The following is a 13920-nucleotide window of genomic DNA, read 5'->3' as shown; positions in this document are numbered from 1 at the left end:
ATGTACCACATTTTTTTGTATCCATTCCTCTGTTGAGGGTCATCTGGGTTCTTTCCAGCTTCTGGCTATTATAAATAAGGCTGGTATGAACATAAAACACAGAAGAAATAAGTGCTCTAAAGACACTCAACACAGACAAGCCACTAGTGTTTTCTTCATAGAACACAAGATGTGTAGAAATGGTAATGGGGTAGGGAACTTGGTCTAGCCTTAGAAAACGAAGAAGTAGAATTGTCTGGATTTAGGTCCTGTTTAGTAATTATGTAGAAGGGGTTGAGAGAGGAGAGGGCATGAGAGATGACTCAGAGGTTTTGTGTCTAGGTGACATTTTAACTAGTGGTTTCCGAAAGAACAGGAGAAGAACAAGAAGAACAAGGCACTCTGGCTTGACTCTTCTGAGACTAAAGGAATCCTTTAGCCATTTGTTCAGAGAGGCCAATGGGCAATGGGCTTTCGTACAGATTCATCATCTACTTCCCATGTTAAAGGGAGCCTGTGAAAACTTCTATATAGACCAGCACTCTTTCAAGCTAACTTCCTCCTTCACCACTTTCCTCCAGAAATGAGAGTGTGTATCTTTTATCTTCACACACAGGTGACTTGGAAGCACCGACTAACTTAGTAATTTCAGAGAGAACTCACCGTTCTTTTAGAGTGAGCTGGACACCCCCTTCTGACAGTGTGGACAGATACAAGGTGGAATACTACCCTGTCTCTGGAGGGAAACGCCAGGAGGTGAGCAGGTGACCCTTAAGCACTTCTTCCCTATAGTGAAGACTGGGTGAGCCTCATTAGAGCACAGAGAAAAATGTTGGGTGAAAGAAAGTCAAGAGATGAATGAAGAGTGGTACTCTGTTCCTCTCAGGGCAGGTGCTTCTTTTTGGACCTCATTAAAGGGAAATAGCTTTAAAAATGTTCTTAATGGTTTCTAAGTACTGTAGAATATCAGTCCAAGTTTTCAAACAAGTTAATTGATTCATAAATTTGGACTAGACTAATAAAGTTGACAAGGGAAACTTACTAAAGATGGCAAATTTTACTACTTCTACAAACATGGATATCATAGCTGGGAAAATAAATTACGTTGTCACCTGAGATCGCTCTGTAATCCAGTAATTTCTCAAAATAAAGGGCAAAGTCTCCTGGGATATCTTCTAAACTTCCTGCAGGTGGCTGTTTAGAGGTCTCTCAGGAAGAATGGAGTTGAGCATTCTTTTTTATTTTCCCTTCCAGTTTTATGTGAGTCGACTAGAAACTAGCACAGTGCTGAAGGATCTGAAGCCTGAGACTGAGTATGTGGTGAACGTGTATTCTGTGGTTGAAGATGAGTACAGTGAGCCTCTGAAGGGCACAGAGAAAACCCGTAAGTCAGACATGAGACAGCAAGAGGGACAAGATAGCTCCATTATTTCATTTCCAAGACAAACAGGGGAGGGGACATGCAAGACTTCTGCCAGCCTTTGACAAATCCATTGTGTCCCAGTCATTGATGTGTGAAACTTACATCTTAAGTATCTTAAGTATGTTGTTGTTGTTTTTTAAAAAAAGAATTAAATGAAACAATGTGTTGGTGACTTCTGTCTTAAGTTCTATGACTAAAGAATAAAAATAGCTTAGTGATGTTCCAGAAAAAGGGATTAAAGTCTCAGTAAGTTTATCTATTTTGGCTTTCATATTGGCTTCATTGGAATGCCATTTGTAATCTGAACTTTGAGCATTCTCCTCTATTTATTAGTTGGAATGTGTATCCCGGAGAATTCAGTGCAATGAACACTGATGGGTTTTTATGGGTGGAAGGAGCTATAGTCACTCATTAATTTCTCAAGCAATACATTCTCTATTTAGCATATATGTTTATTAATAAAATAGGAAACATTTGTTCGCAGGGATCCAGCTGATATCCTCTTTCATATTTTCCTAGTGCCAGTCCCCGTAGTTAGCCTGAATATTTATGATGTTGGCCCCACCACTATGCATGTGCAATGGCAGCCTGTGGGAGGAGCTACTGGCTACATCGTATCATACCAACCTACTCGATCTCCAGAAGGAACAAAGCCCAAAGAGGTGAGAGATGGCTGTTTCTTAATTACTTGGGGTTTCTCAGACTTTATAGATTTATTACTACATTACAGTCATATTATACTGCATATACTACATATTATCAATTTATAATATCATACCCTCCCCACCAAAAAAAAAACAGAAATGAGGTTTGTGACCTGTAGCACACTAAAATGATTGACACAAAAGAAAATAAAATCTCCAGTTCTTATATTTGGGTGTAAAAGCTGTGTTCACAAATGGTTACAAATGGGCTTCTACTGCATTTCCTACTAATTGGAAGCATTTGACTTGAATGTCTTATTTCCCTCTGGCATTTCCATATGTAGATGCGTGTGGGGCCAACAGTGAATGATGTGCAGCTGACTGGCCTCCTTCCTAACACAGAGTATGAGGTCACCGTCCAGGCCGTCCTGTATGACCTCACTAGTGAACCTGCCAAAGCTCGGGAAGTCACATGTAAGATGTTGCTTTCTTCTGTTTCTTATTGGTGTAAAATTGACACGGATGTTAGTGATACTTTGACAATTAGTGCATGGTTATAGTTATTAGTCTTTCCCTTTTAGTTAGTGTATGAAAAAATGGGCATCAACTGTGCGCTCCTTATTTTGTCTTCCTACTTCATATTCCCGTACCATCCTTTCTTTCTCTTTCCAAGTAGAACCCTTCTGAATATCGTGGTTATGTCATGTCATGTTATGTCATGACTGATCAACAATCAGTCTACCTACCTAACTATTATGTATCATCTGTCTGTCTGCATATTTATCTATCTATCTATCTACTTATCACCTACTATCTATCTATCTATCTATCTATCTATCTATCTATCTATCTATCTATCTCTATCTATCTATCTATCTATCATCTTTACATATATCTATTTTTCTTTTCATGTTTAATGAAGCTTATATTCAGACATATAATTAATGGAGTTTAGAGTTGCTCTTGGCAACGTGTTAATCAAGGAATGGACATGAAATAATAGTGTATTTTTTAGAAGATCTATTTATTTTATTCTATGTGTATAGATATTTTCCTGCATGCATATACGTGTGCACCATGTGCATGTCTGGTGCCATGGATCCCCTGGAACTGGAGTTACAGATAGTTTTGAGCTTCTATGTAGATGCTGGGAATTGAACCAGGGTCCTCTGGAGGAGCACCTAGTGGAGAAACTGCTGAGCCATTTCTCCAGCCCAAGAGTTCATGTTTTAATCTATGAAGTACACTATGTAAGATATATGAGACTGGGACTATTTACAGTTTGGAGAAGGATATTTAGGGGGTTAAGTTCAAACATTGTTGAAGTGAAAACTGGTAGTTAAAAATTCTTAGTTCAAGTCTGTCATCTCATCAATCTACTCAATCCCACAACACATTGCTCATGCATTATATCCCAGTCATCAGGCTTGGTGCTGGGGATATACCTCTGAATGATGCTAAGCAGTGGCTGTGGGGTGCTTTCTTGGTCTGCAGTTCTTTTGTGTATTATTCCGTGTCTTGGGCTGATGAGGTTTGTTGCCTTCTTTACGAAGTTTTCTGCTTGGAGAAGAAGAAATTTCTGTGATAGATGTATGGCTTAAATCTAGTGCTCTTTAGCCTATTGTAAGGAAATTGAAGAAGGAACTTCAAGGGTGAAAAGGATATTGAGAAAACATAAAAATCATATGGCAGAGAAAAGAAAGAGCCCACCAGTATAAATTTATTGACAACATGTAAAGATTTATCATTTTTATTTGTTAGATCCTAACCAGTGCTTGAGGTTTTGTGGATGGGGTAGTGATACATGAGAGGGTGGGATTTGGTTCAGATTGGAAACACATGTTCAGTGGTGGCTGGGATAGAGAACCCAAGATTCACAGTGGTATGTCAGACAAATGGAATAAGGGATCCGAAAATGGTTCTAGACCTCAGTAGTGGAAAGGGGAAGAGGGAAAAGATGCAGATGCAAAGAAACAAAAGCAATGAGAAGACAGAGGGGCGCAGAAGTTCGGCATTAGAAACAGGGCTTCAAGAAGAGAGACTTGCAGAGTTGAAGTGAAGGATGAAGAGAAACGGTCCAGTGGGCAGCTAGAAGGAGGAACATCTATTATAGGAAGAGAAAAAAAAGTAGATCCAAGGATGATGGTGCACAACTTTAATCCCAGTGCACAGGAAGCAGAGTCAGGCAGATTCCTGTAGGTTCAAAGACTAGTCTGGTCTACATAATGAGTTTCAGGACTGCCAAGGCTATGTAGAAAGACCCTGTCTCAAACCAACCAATCAACCAACCAACCCCCAAAACAAACAAACAAACAAACAAACAAACAGAAAGAAAGAAAGAGAGAAAGAAAGAAAAAAGAATTAAAGAAAAAGAATAATGTCTTCTGCCTATTTTCTTTTCCTTTTTTTGGTTTATTTTTAATTGTTTTTTATAGTCCAGACTTTTACCCTGCTCCTGGTTCACCCTCCAACTCTTCCAAATCCCACACCTCCTCCCCACATCTCCAAGAGGATGTCGCCTCCCACCTCACCAGACCTCCCTGGGGCCCCCGAGTCTTTTGAGGATTAGGTGCATCTTCTCCGACTGAGTCCAGACCCAGCAGTTCTCTGCTTTATATGTGTTGGGGGCTTCATATCAGCTTATGTATGCTGCCTGGTTGGTGGCTCAGTGTCTGGGAGATCCTGGGGGTCCAGGTTAGTTGAGGCTGTTATTGGTCTTCCTATAGGGTCACCCTCCTCTTCAGCTTCTTCCAGCTTTTCTCTAATTCAACCATAAGGGTCAGCATCTTCTGCCCATTGGTTGGGTGTAAATATCTGCATCTGACTCTTTCAGCTGCTTGTTAGGCCTTTCAGAGGGCAGTCATGATAGGCCCCTGTATGTAAGCACACCATAGCATCAGTGAAATGTCAGGCCTTGGGGCCTTCCCCTGAGCTGGATCCCAATTTGGGCCTGTCACTGGACCTCCTTTTCCTCAGGCTCTTCTCCATTTTTGTCCCTGCAGTTATTTCTGACAGGAACAATTCTGGGTTAGAGTTTTTGACTGTGGGAACGCAAGTCCATCCCTCCATTTTATGAGCCATCTTTCTACTGGAGGTGGACTTTACAACTTACCTCCCCGCACTGTAGGGCATTTCATCTAAGGTCCCTCCCTTTGAGTTCTGAGAGCCTCTTGCCTCTCAGGTCTCTGGTACATTCTAGAGGCCCCCCCCCCCTACAAGTTCTATGGTTGCCTGTTTCCATTCTTTCTGCTGGCCCTCAGGACTTCAGTCCTGTTTTCCCTAATACCTGATCATGTTCACTCTTACCCTCCCTGTCATCTTTCCCACCCAGGTCCCTCCCTGCCTGCCCCACTTGTGTGATTGCTTTCTTCTCCCACCCAAGTGAGATTGAGGAATCCTCACTTGGGCCCTTCAGCTTGTTAGCCTCAAGTTCTGTGAATGGTATCCTGGGTATTTTGTACTTTTTTGGCTAATCCACTTATTAGTGAGTATACACCATGCATGTCCCTCTGGGTCTGGGTTATCTCACTCAAGATGATATTTTCTAGTTCCATACATTTGCCCGCAAAACTCATGATGTCCTCATTCTTAATAGCTGAGTAGTATTCCATTGTGCAAATGAAATACATTTTCTGTATCCATTTTTCTCTTGTGGGACATCTGGGTTGTTTCCAGCTCCTGGCTATCACAAATAAGTTTGCTATGAACATAGTGGAATACGTACCCCTGTTGCATGGTGGGACATCTTTTGAGTATATGCCCAAGAGTGATATAGCTGGGTCTTTAGGTAGATCTATTTCCAATTTTCTGAGGAACCTCCAGATTGATTTCCAGAGTGGTTGTACCAGTTTCCAACCCCACCAGCAATGGAGGAGTGTTCCTCTTTCTCCACATCCTCTCCAACATGTGCTGTCACCTGAGTTTTTGATTTTAGCCATTCTGAGGTGGAATCTCAGGGTCATTTTGATTTGCATTTCCCTGATCACTATGGACTTTGAACATTCTTTAAGTGCTTCTCAGCCATTCAAGATTATTCTCTTGTGAAATCGCTGTTTAGTTCTATACCCCATTTTTTGATTAGGTTATTTGTTTCTGTGGAGGTTAACTTCTTGAACTCTTTATATATTTTGGATATTAGCCTTTTTTTTTTTCAGATGTAGGGTTAGTGAAGTTTTTTTTTCCCCCAATCTGTAGGTTGCCAATTTGTCCTAAGCACACCATAGCATCAGTGAAAGTGTCAGGCCTTGGGGCCTCCCCTTGAGCTGGATCACAATTTGGGCCTGTCACTGGACCTCCTTTTCCTCAGGTTCTTCTCCATTTTTGTCCATTTGGTGTCTTGCTTATAGAAACTTTTCAGTTTCATGAGGTCCCACTTACCAATTGTTGATCGTAGAGCCTGAGCCACTGGTGTTCACTTCAGGAAACTTCCCCCTGTGCCAATGACTTTGAGACTCTTTCCCACCTTCTCTTCTATTTGATTCTGTGTATATGGTTTTATGTTGAGGTCCTTGATCCACTTGGACTTGAGCTTTGTGCAAGGTGATAAACATGGATCTATTTTCATTCTCTTACATACAATCACCAGTTAGACAAGCACCATTTATTGAAGATGCTATCTTTTGCCCACTGTATGTTTTTGGCTTTTTTTGTCAAAGATCAAGTGTGTATAGATGTAGGGGTTTATTTCTGGGTCTTCAATTCTATTCCACAGACTGACCTGTCTGTTTCTGTACCAGTACAATGTTTTGTTTTTTTTTTTTCTTTCTTTTTTTTCACTATTGCTCTGTAGTACCACTTGAGATCAGGGGTGGTTATTCTCCCGGAAGTTCTGTTATTGGTGATAATTGTTTTGGCTATCATGCGGTTTTGTTTGTTTGTTTTTCCATATGAATTTGAGAACTGTCTCAAATTCTCTCCATGTCTTCCCATGTCTATGAAGAATTGCGTTACAATTTTGATGGGGATTGCATTGAATCTGTAGATTGGTTTTGGTAAGATGGTCATTTTCACTATGGTAATTCTACCAATTCATGAGCATGGGGAATCTTCCCATATTCTGAGGTCTTCTTCAATTTCTTTTTCTTTCTTTCTTTCTTTCTTTTTTTTTTTTAAGATTTGAAGTTCTTATTGCTTGGTAAGAGTTACACCTACTATTCGTGGCTATTGTGAAGGGTGTTTTTCCCTAATTTCTTTTGCAGCCTGTTTATCATTTGTATAAAGGAACGTTATTGATTTGTTTGAGTTAATTTTATATCCTGCCACTTTTCTGAAGTTGTTTGTCAGCTTTAGTAGTTCTCTGGTAGAATTTTGGGGGTTGCTCATGTGTACTATCATATCATGTACAAATAGTGATTCTCTGACTTCTTCCTTCCCCCTGATCTCCTTTTGTTGTCTAATTGCTCAGCTAGAACTTTGAGAACTATATTGACTAGACAGAGGGGGAGTATGCAACCTTGTCTTGTCCCTGATTTTAGTGGGATTGCTTCAAGTTTCTCTCCATTTAATTTCATGTTGGCTGTTTATTTGGTATATATTGCTTTTATTATGTTTAGGTATATGCCATAAATTCCTGATCTCTCCAGGACTTATTACATGAAGGGGTGTTGTATTTTGTGGAAGGCTTTTTCAGCATCTAGTTAGATAATCATGTGGTTTTTTTTATCATGAGTTCATTTATATAATGTATTATGTTGATGGATTTTCATATATTGAACTATCCCTGCATCCCTGGAATGAAGCCTATTTGATTATGTTGAATGATGCCTTTGATCTATTCTTGGATTTGGTTTGTGAGAATTTTATTGAGTATTTTTTGCATCAATATTCATATGCAAGATTGGTCTGAAGTTCTCTTTCTTTGTTGTGCCATTGTGTGGTTTAAGTATCAGAGTAATTGTGGCTTCATAGAATGAATTAGGTAGTGTTCCTTCTGTTTCTACTTTGTGGAATAGTTTTAGGAGTGTTGGTATTAGCTCTTCTTTGAAAGTCTGGTAGAATTTTGCACTAAAATCATCTAGCCCTGGGCTTTTTTTGGTTTGATTTTCGATGACTATTTCTGTTTTCTTAGGAGTTATGGGACTGTTTAGACAGTTTACCTGATCTTGATTTAACTTTGGCATGTGATATCTGTCTAGAAAGCCATCCATTTCATTTAGATTTTCCAGTTTTGTAGAGTATAGGTTTTGTAATAGGTTCTGATGAGTTCTTGTATTTTCTCAGTTTCTGTTAAGTCTTTTTTTTTTTTTCTTATTTTTGATAATTTGGATACTGTCTCTGTGCCCTTTAGTTAGTTTGGCTAAGGGTTTACCTATTGTGTTAATTTTCTTAAAGAACCAGCTCTTGGTTTTGTTGATTCTTTGTATAGTTCTCTTTGTTTCTAACTGGTTGATTCCAGCCCTGAGTTTAACTATTTCCTGCTGTCTGCTCCTTTTTACTTCTTTCTACCCTAGAACTATCAGATGTGCTGTTAAGTTGTTTGTATGGGATCTTTCCAATTTCTTCATGAAGGCCCTTAGTACTATGAATTTTCCTCTTAGTGCTGGTTTAATTGTGTCCCATAAATTTGGGTATGCTATGTCTTCATGTTCACTGAATTCCACAAAGTCTTTGGTTTCTTTCTTTATTTCTTCCCTGACCAAGTTATCATTGAGTAGAGAGTTGTTCAGTTTCCATGAGTATGTGGGCTTTCTGTTGTTTTTGTTGTTATTGAAGTCCAACCTTCATCTGTGGTTATCTGCTAGAATGCATGGGATTATTTCAATCTTCTTGTATCTGTTGAGGCTTGTTTTATGTCTGATTATGTGGTCAGTTTTGGAGAAGGTTCCATGAGGTGTCAAGAAGAAGGTATATTCTCTTGTTTTGGGGTGAAATGTTCTGTAGATATCTGTTAAATCCATTTGGTTCATAATTTCTGTTAGTGTCACTGTGTCTGTTTAGTTTCTGTTTCAGTGACCTGTCCAGTGGTGAGAGTGGGGTGTTGAAGTCTCTCACTATTATTGTGTGAAGTTCAATGTGTGTTTTGAATTTTAGTAAAGTTGCTTTTACAAATGTGGGTGCCCTTGCATTTGGAGCATAGATATACAGAATTGAGAGTTCATCTTGGTGGATTTTTCCTTTGATATATATGAAGTATCCTTCCCCAACCTGTTTGATAACTTTTGGTTGAAAGTCTATTTTATTGGATGTTAGTGTGGCAACTCCAGCTTGTTTTTTGGGACCATTTGCTTTGAAAACTTTTTTTCCCCCAACTTTTACTCTGAGGTAGTGTCACTGAGGTTTGTTTCTTGTATGCAGCAAAATGCTAGATCCTGTTTATGAATCCAGCCTGTTAGCTTGTGTTTTTTATTGGGGAATTGAGTCCATTGATGTTGAGAGATATTAAAGATAGATGATTGTTAGTTCTTGTTATTTTTGTTGCTGGAGGTGGTATTATGTGTGTATGATTCTGTTCTTTTGGGTTTGTTGTGAAATGTTTAATTTTTCATGTTTTCTTGTGTGCAGTTGTCCTCCTTGCATTGGAAATTTCATTCCAGCATCCTCTGTAGGGCTGGATTAGTAGAAAAATATTGTTTAAATTTGGTTTTGTCATAGAATATCTTTGTTTCTCCATCTATGATGATTGAGAATAGTAGGTATAGTATTCTGGGCTGGCATTTGCGCTCTCTTAGGGTCTGTATCTGTACAGGATCTTCTGTCTTTTAGAATCTCTGTTGATATCTCTGGTGTAATTCTGATAGGTCTGCCTTTATATGTTAGTTGGTCTTTTCCCCTTACATATTTTAATATTCGTTCTTTGTTCTATGCACTTAGTGTTTTGATTATTATGTGATGAGAGGATTTTCTTTTCTTGTCCAATCTATTTCACGTCCAATAGGCTTCTTGTACATTGATGGCCATCTCCTTCTTTAATTGAGGGAAATTTTCTTCTATGATTTTCTTGAGGTTGTTTTCTGGCCCTTTGAGAAAATAATAATAATTAATTTATTATTAAATTAATAAAAAATAATTTTCTATTCCTATTATTTTTAGATTTGATCTTTTCATTGTGTCCTTAATTTCTTGATTATTTTGGGTTAGGAGATTTTTATACTTTGTATTTTCTTTGATTGATGTGTAAATTTCTTCTATGGGATCTTCTATACCTGAGATTATCTCTTCTATCTTTTGCATTCTGTTGGTGATGCTTGTATCTGTAACTCCTAATCTCTTTCCTAAGTTGTCCATTTCCAGGACTGCCTCCCTTTGTGTTTTCTTTATTGTTTCTACTTTCTTTTTTAGGTCTTGGACTGTTTTATTCAAATCCTTTACCTGCTTGATTGTATTTTCCTGTATTTATCTAAGGGATTTGTTTCTTCTTTAAGGTCTTCTACCTGTTTACCTGTGTTTTCCTGTAATTCTTTAAGGCAGTTTTTTATATCCTCCTTAAAAGTCTCTATCATCTTCATGATATGGGATTTTAGGTCATTATCTTGCTTTTCAGGCATGTTAGGGTATCTAGGGCTTCCTGTGGTGGAAGAACTGGGTTCTGATGGTGCCAAAGTATATTGGCTTCTGTTACTTATGTTTTTGTGCTTGACTCTGGCCATCTGGTTCTCTCTAGTGTTACCTGGCCTGGGTGTCTCTGACTGGAACTGGCCTCTAAGTTAGGGCTGGTCTCCTAGGAGGCAGGCAGCATTGTCTCTGGCTAGGGTGGCCCTCCTCTGTCTCTGATTAAATCAGGCATCCTATGCCCCTGGTTACTCCAGGCCTCCTGTGCCTTTGTTTACTGCTGACCTTCTGGGGGGCTTACACACTATAGCTTTTGGGTGGGTATCAGGCTGCTGATTTGGCCCAGGTGAGGAAGTGGGCTAGAAGGAATGTGGACCTTGGGATGGTCAGTAGTGGGGGAGGTGGGTCTTGTGTCAATTGGGCCCTATGGTTGTGCCAGCTGGTATGGGTATTTGGGCAAGATTCTCACATTTGACTTTGGTTTCTGTGGACCTCCTGGGAAGAACACAGGCTGTAGTCTATCTTCTCCTTTTTAAGAAGGTAATCAATCTCTGTTTGATTTTTTTTTCTTAGATTTTTTTCCCCAACCATTTAGGCAAATATAGTTGTTCTTACAACTTACAATTTTAGTGGGTACCTACCACTGACCCATTTTTATTTTTCACGCTCATAAGCAGTTTATAGAGCATCTCCCATAATATTCTTTTATATTAATTTTTTGAGACTTTCATGCAACACACTTTGATCATATCCATCCCCTGGTGTTTACCAGAGCTGCCTCTCTTCCCTACTCTCCCAACTTTGTGTTCTGTTTTCTTTTTAAACCCATTGAGTCCAATTTGTGCTGCCCATATATTCTTGGCCACATGGATCTATTCAATGAAACATATTCAGTTCATCAGGGCCACACTCTCTACCAGAATGCATCAGTTGCCAACGGCTATTCAGCAAGGATGGAACTTCATGCCTCTCTCCAATCTCCAGGCTTGGCTTTGTCTGGCTTGAACTTGCACAGATCTTATGCATGCTGTCACAATTCCTGTGAGTTTGTATGTGTAATTGTTCTGTTGAATACACCAGAGAATACTGTGGCCTTGTAGTTGTCTACCATGTCTAGCTCTTAAAATATTTTTTGTCCCCTATTTCAGAAGTTGTTCCTGAGCTTTGGGTTGTTATATAGTTGTCCTATTTAGGGCTGAATCTTTGTAATCTTTTCTTTACACCCTGACCAGTTATCATTCTCCCTGTTACTCACCATATACTGCAATGAACTTCTCTGAGGATGCTCAGAGATGCATTAATTTATAGATAAAATGATGTTATCAAGAATTGATCTAATATTATATTTATCTCTCAGAGTAATAGAAGTAAGTTTTCCTCTATGGATTATGACCTGCACAGTCAGAGATTGTTGGCTTTGATAATGGTGGTGATAAGTATATATTTCATCTTGTGGAGCAGGACTTAAATCAAATCAGAACATGGTTGGTTACTCCCATGACATTTGTGCCACTGTTGTATCAGTAAGCATGTTACTAGGCCAGTCATTATTGTAGCTCTCAGGGTTCACAGTTGTATAAGAATGATGACTACTTCCCCCCTCTGACGGTGTATATAACTCTATACCACCATGAAAACTAATCACTAGGATGCAGTTTTTAAGTCAGCACCAGCTTGAATTCTCCATGTTCTATGTCTCAGGTATGTGATATCTTCAGGCATAGGGTCTTACTGTCAAGTTCTGAAAGGTTATCAAGAGATCTATAACATCTTAAGGGAGCATCCCTTGATAGATTTCATTTTCAATATTAAGTTATTTAAATATCTGATGACATATAAATGCCTAAAGACATTTATGGCTGAGTAGCAAATAGTGTTAGTTGGACTGGGAGATTATCATGTAAACAATAAGTCAGCAGTGAAATAAAAGCACATATCTTCTTTCTAAAAGGCTTTCTACAGAATAAAGCAACTATGTGTTGAAAAAATGGTATTGCTATTTAAAAATCAAACAGGGCATGGTGACACGCACCTTTAATCCCAGCACTTGGGAGGCAGAGGCAAGTGGATCCCCAAGTTCAAGTCCAGGTCTACAGAGTGAGTTTCAGGATAGCCAGGGATACACAGAGAAACCCTGACTTGAAAAAACAAAATTCGAACAAACAAAAATCATTTAGCTACATAGCTTTAAGTTTTCTTCTTGAAAAGCTTGTTCAGATACTGAAGGCTCTGTTGTGACTCACATCTGGTTCTAATGGCTTGTACTTCTTCAGTGCCTTTACCCAGACCTCAGGATGTGAAACTCAGAGATGTGACCCACAGCACCATGAATGTCGTCTGGGAACCTGTGCTTGGAAAAGTTCGCAAGTACATTGTTAGATACAAAACTCCAGATGAGGAGTTCAAAGAGGTAGGTTGGAGATGAGAAAGGATATGGAAATAGTTGTGTTCCTGCAAGGGTTAGCAAAATAACCTTATCTAGGCTGGATGATAATGTGTTTTGAATATTTGTCACTTTGTTAATGAAAGACAGAAAACTTGTGCAGTCAAAACATTGTTTTGAAAATCAGTAATATATTGGACTGTGTTAGATTTAGTTTGGAAATGTTCTGCTGTGTGATTTTAATCTCAAAAACATCATCCATCAGTAGATAAAGAGTTATAGAATCTGTGAGGTATTTCCTTCTCATCTAGTTGCCTTATATGGTACTCTCTAGTCTATGAATGACTAAAAATTCCAAATGTTCTAAAAATACAAGGTTGTGAGAAGATGTGGGGGTTGGGGGAGGAAAGGGAATGTGTTAGATAATGGTAAGATAGTCAGTTGGGCAGGTCGGGGAGAAAGGAGGAAGAGGCTATTAGAGGACTGTGTCTTTCAGACTGATCTTTTTTGAGGTGATGTTGGGATGCACAACTTTTTACGTTGTAATGTGATTCAAAATGGGAGCAAAATGAAGAAGCTGTTTTTTGGAAGATGGGTTTAAAAATTGGGTGCTCTTCCAAGGGCAGCCCAAAAGCTGTTGCTTGTACATTGGATATGTTCTTCTAGGTAGGCTGCCTTGTCTGGCCTCAGTGGGAGAGGAAGTGCCTAGCCTTGCTGAGACTTGAAGTGTCAGGGTGTGTGTGTGTGTGTGTGTGTGTGTGTGATACCCAGGGCAACCCCCACCTGCTCAGAGGAGAAGGGAAGGGGTTGACTAGAAGGGGGCAATGAGTGGGATATAAAGTGAATTAGTAAAAAAATAATTCGGTGCTCTTGAGGGAATTTTAATGCCAGAATTCCAGAGGCATTTTTTTGTGAAACCAACCTTTCCTTCCTTTGTATATATTTGTCATTTATATATTGTACAAGTTATTTTATATGTCTGTACACATCTGTTTAATTTTGGA

General features: G+C 39.1%; 1 protein-coding gene across 3 annotated transcripts in view; it reads left to right on the top strand.

Annotated features, from left to right (window-relative positions):
* Positions 1–13920, top strand: part of Col12a1 (collagen type XII alpha 1 chain) — a 119874-nt gene that overhangs the window by 43700 nt on the left and 62254 nt on the right. For all 3 annotated transcript variants that reach the window (XM_021172385.2, XM_021172383.2, XM_029481914.1), the window contains exons 22-26: positions 596–735; positions 1234–1363; positions 1922–2064; positions 2391–2520; positions 12807–12943. In XM_021172385.2, coding sequence (XP_021028044.1) covers positions 596–735; positions 1234–1363; positions 1922–2064; positions 2391–2520; positions 12807–12943 — 680 coding nt within the window. The remainder of the gene's footprint in view (positions 1–595; positions 736–1233; positions 1364–1921; positions 2065–2390; positions 2521–12806; positions 12944–13920) is intronic.

The sequence above is a fragment of the Mus caroli genome, chromosome 9 (assembly GCF_900094665.2).
Source record: "Mus caroli chromosome 9, CAROLI_EIJ_v1.1, whole genome shotgun sequence".
Taxonomy (NCBI): domain Eukaryota; kingdom Metazoa; phylum Chordata; class Mammalia; order Rodentia; family Muridae; genus Mus; species Mus caroli.
This window is presented reverse-complemented; position numbering and strand designations above follow the sequence as displayed.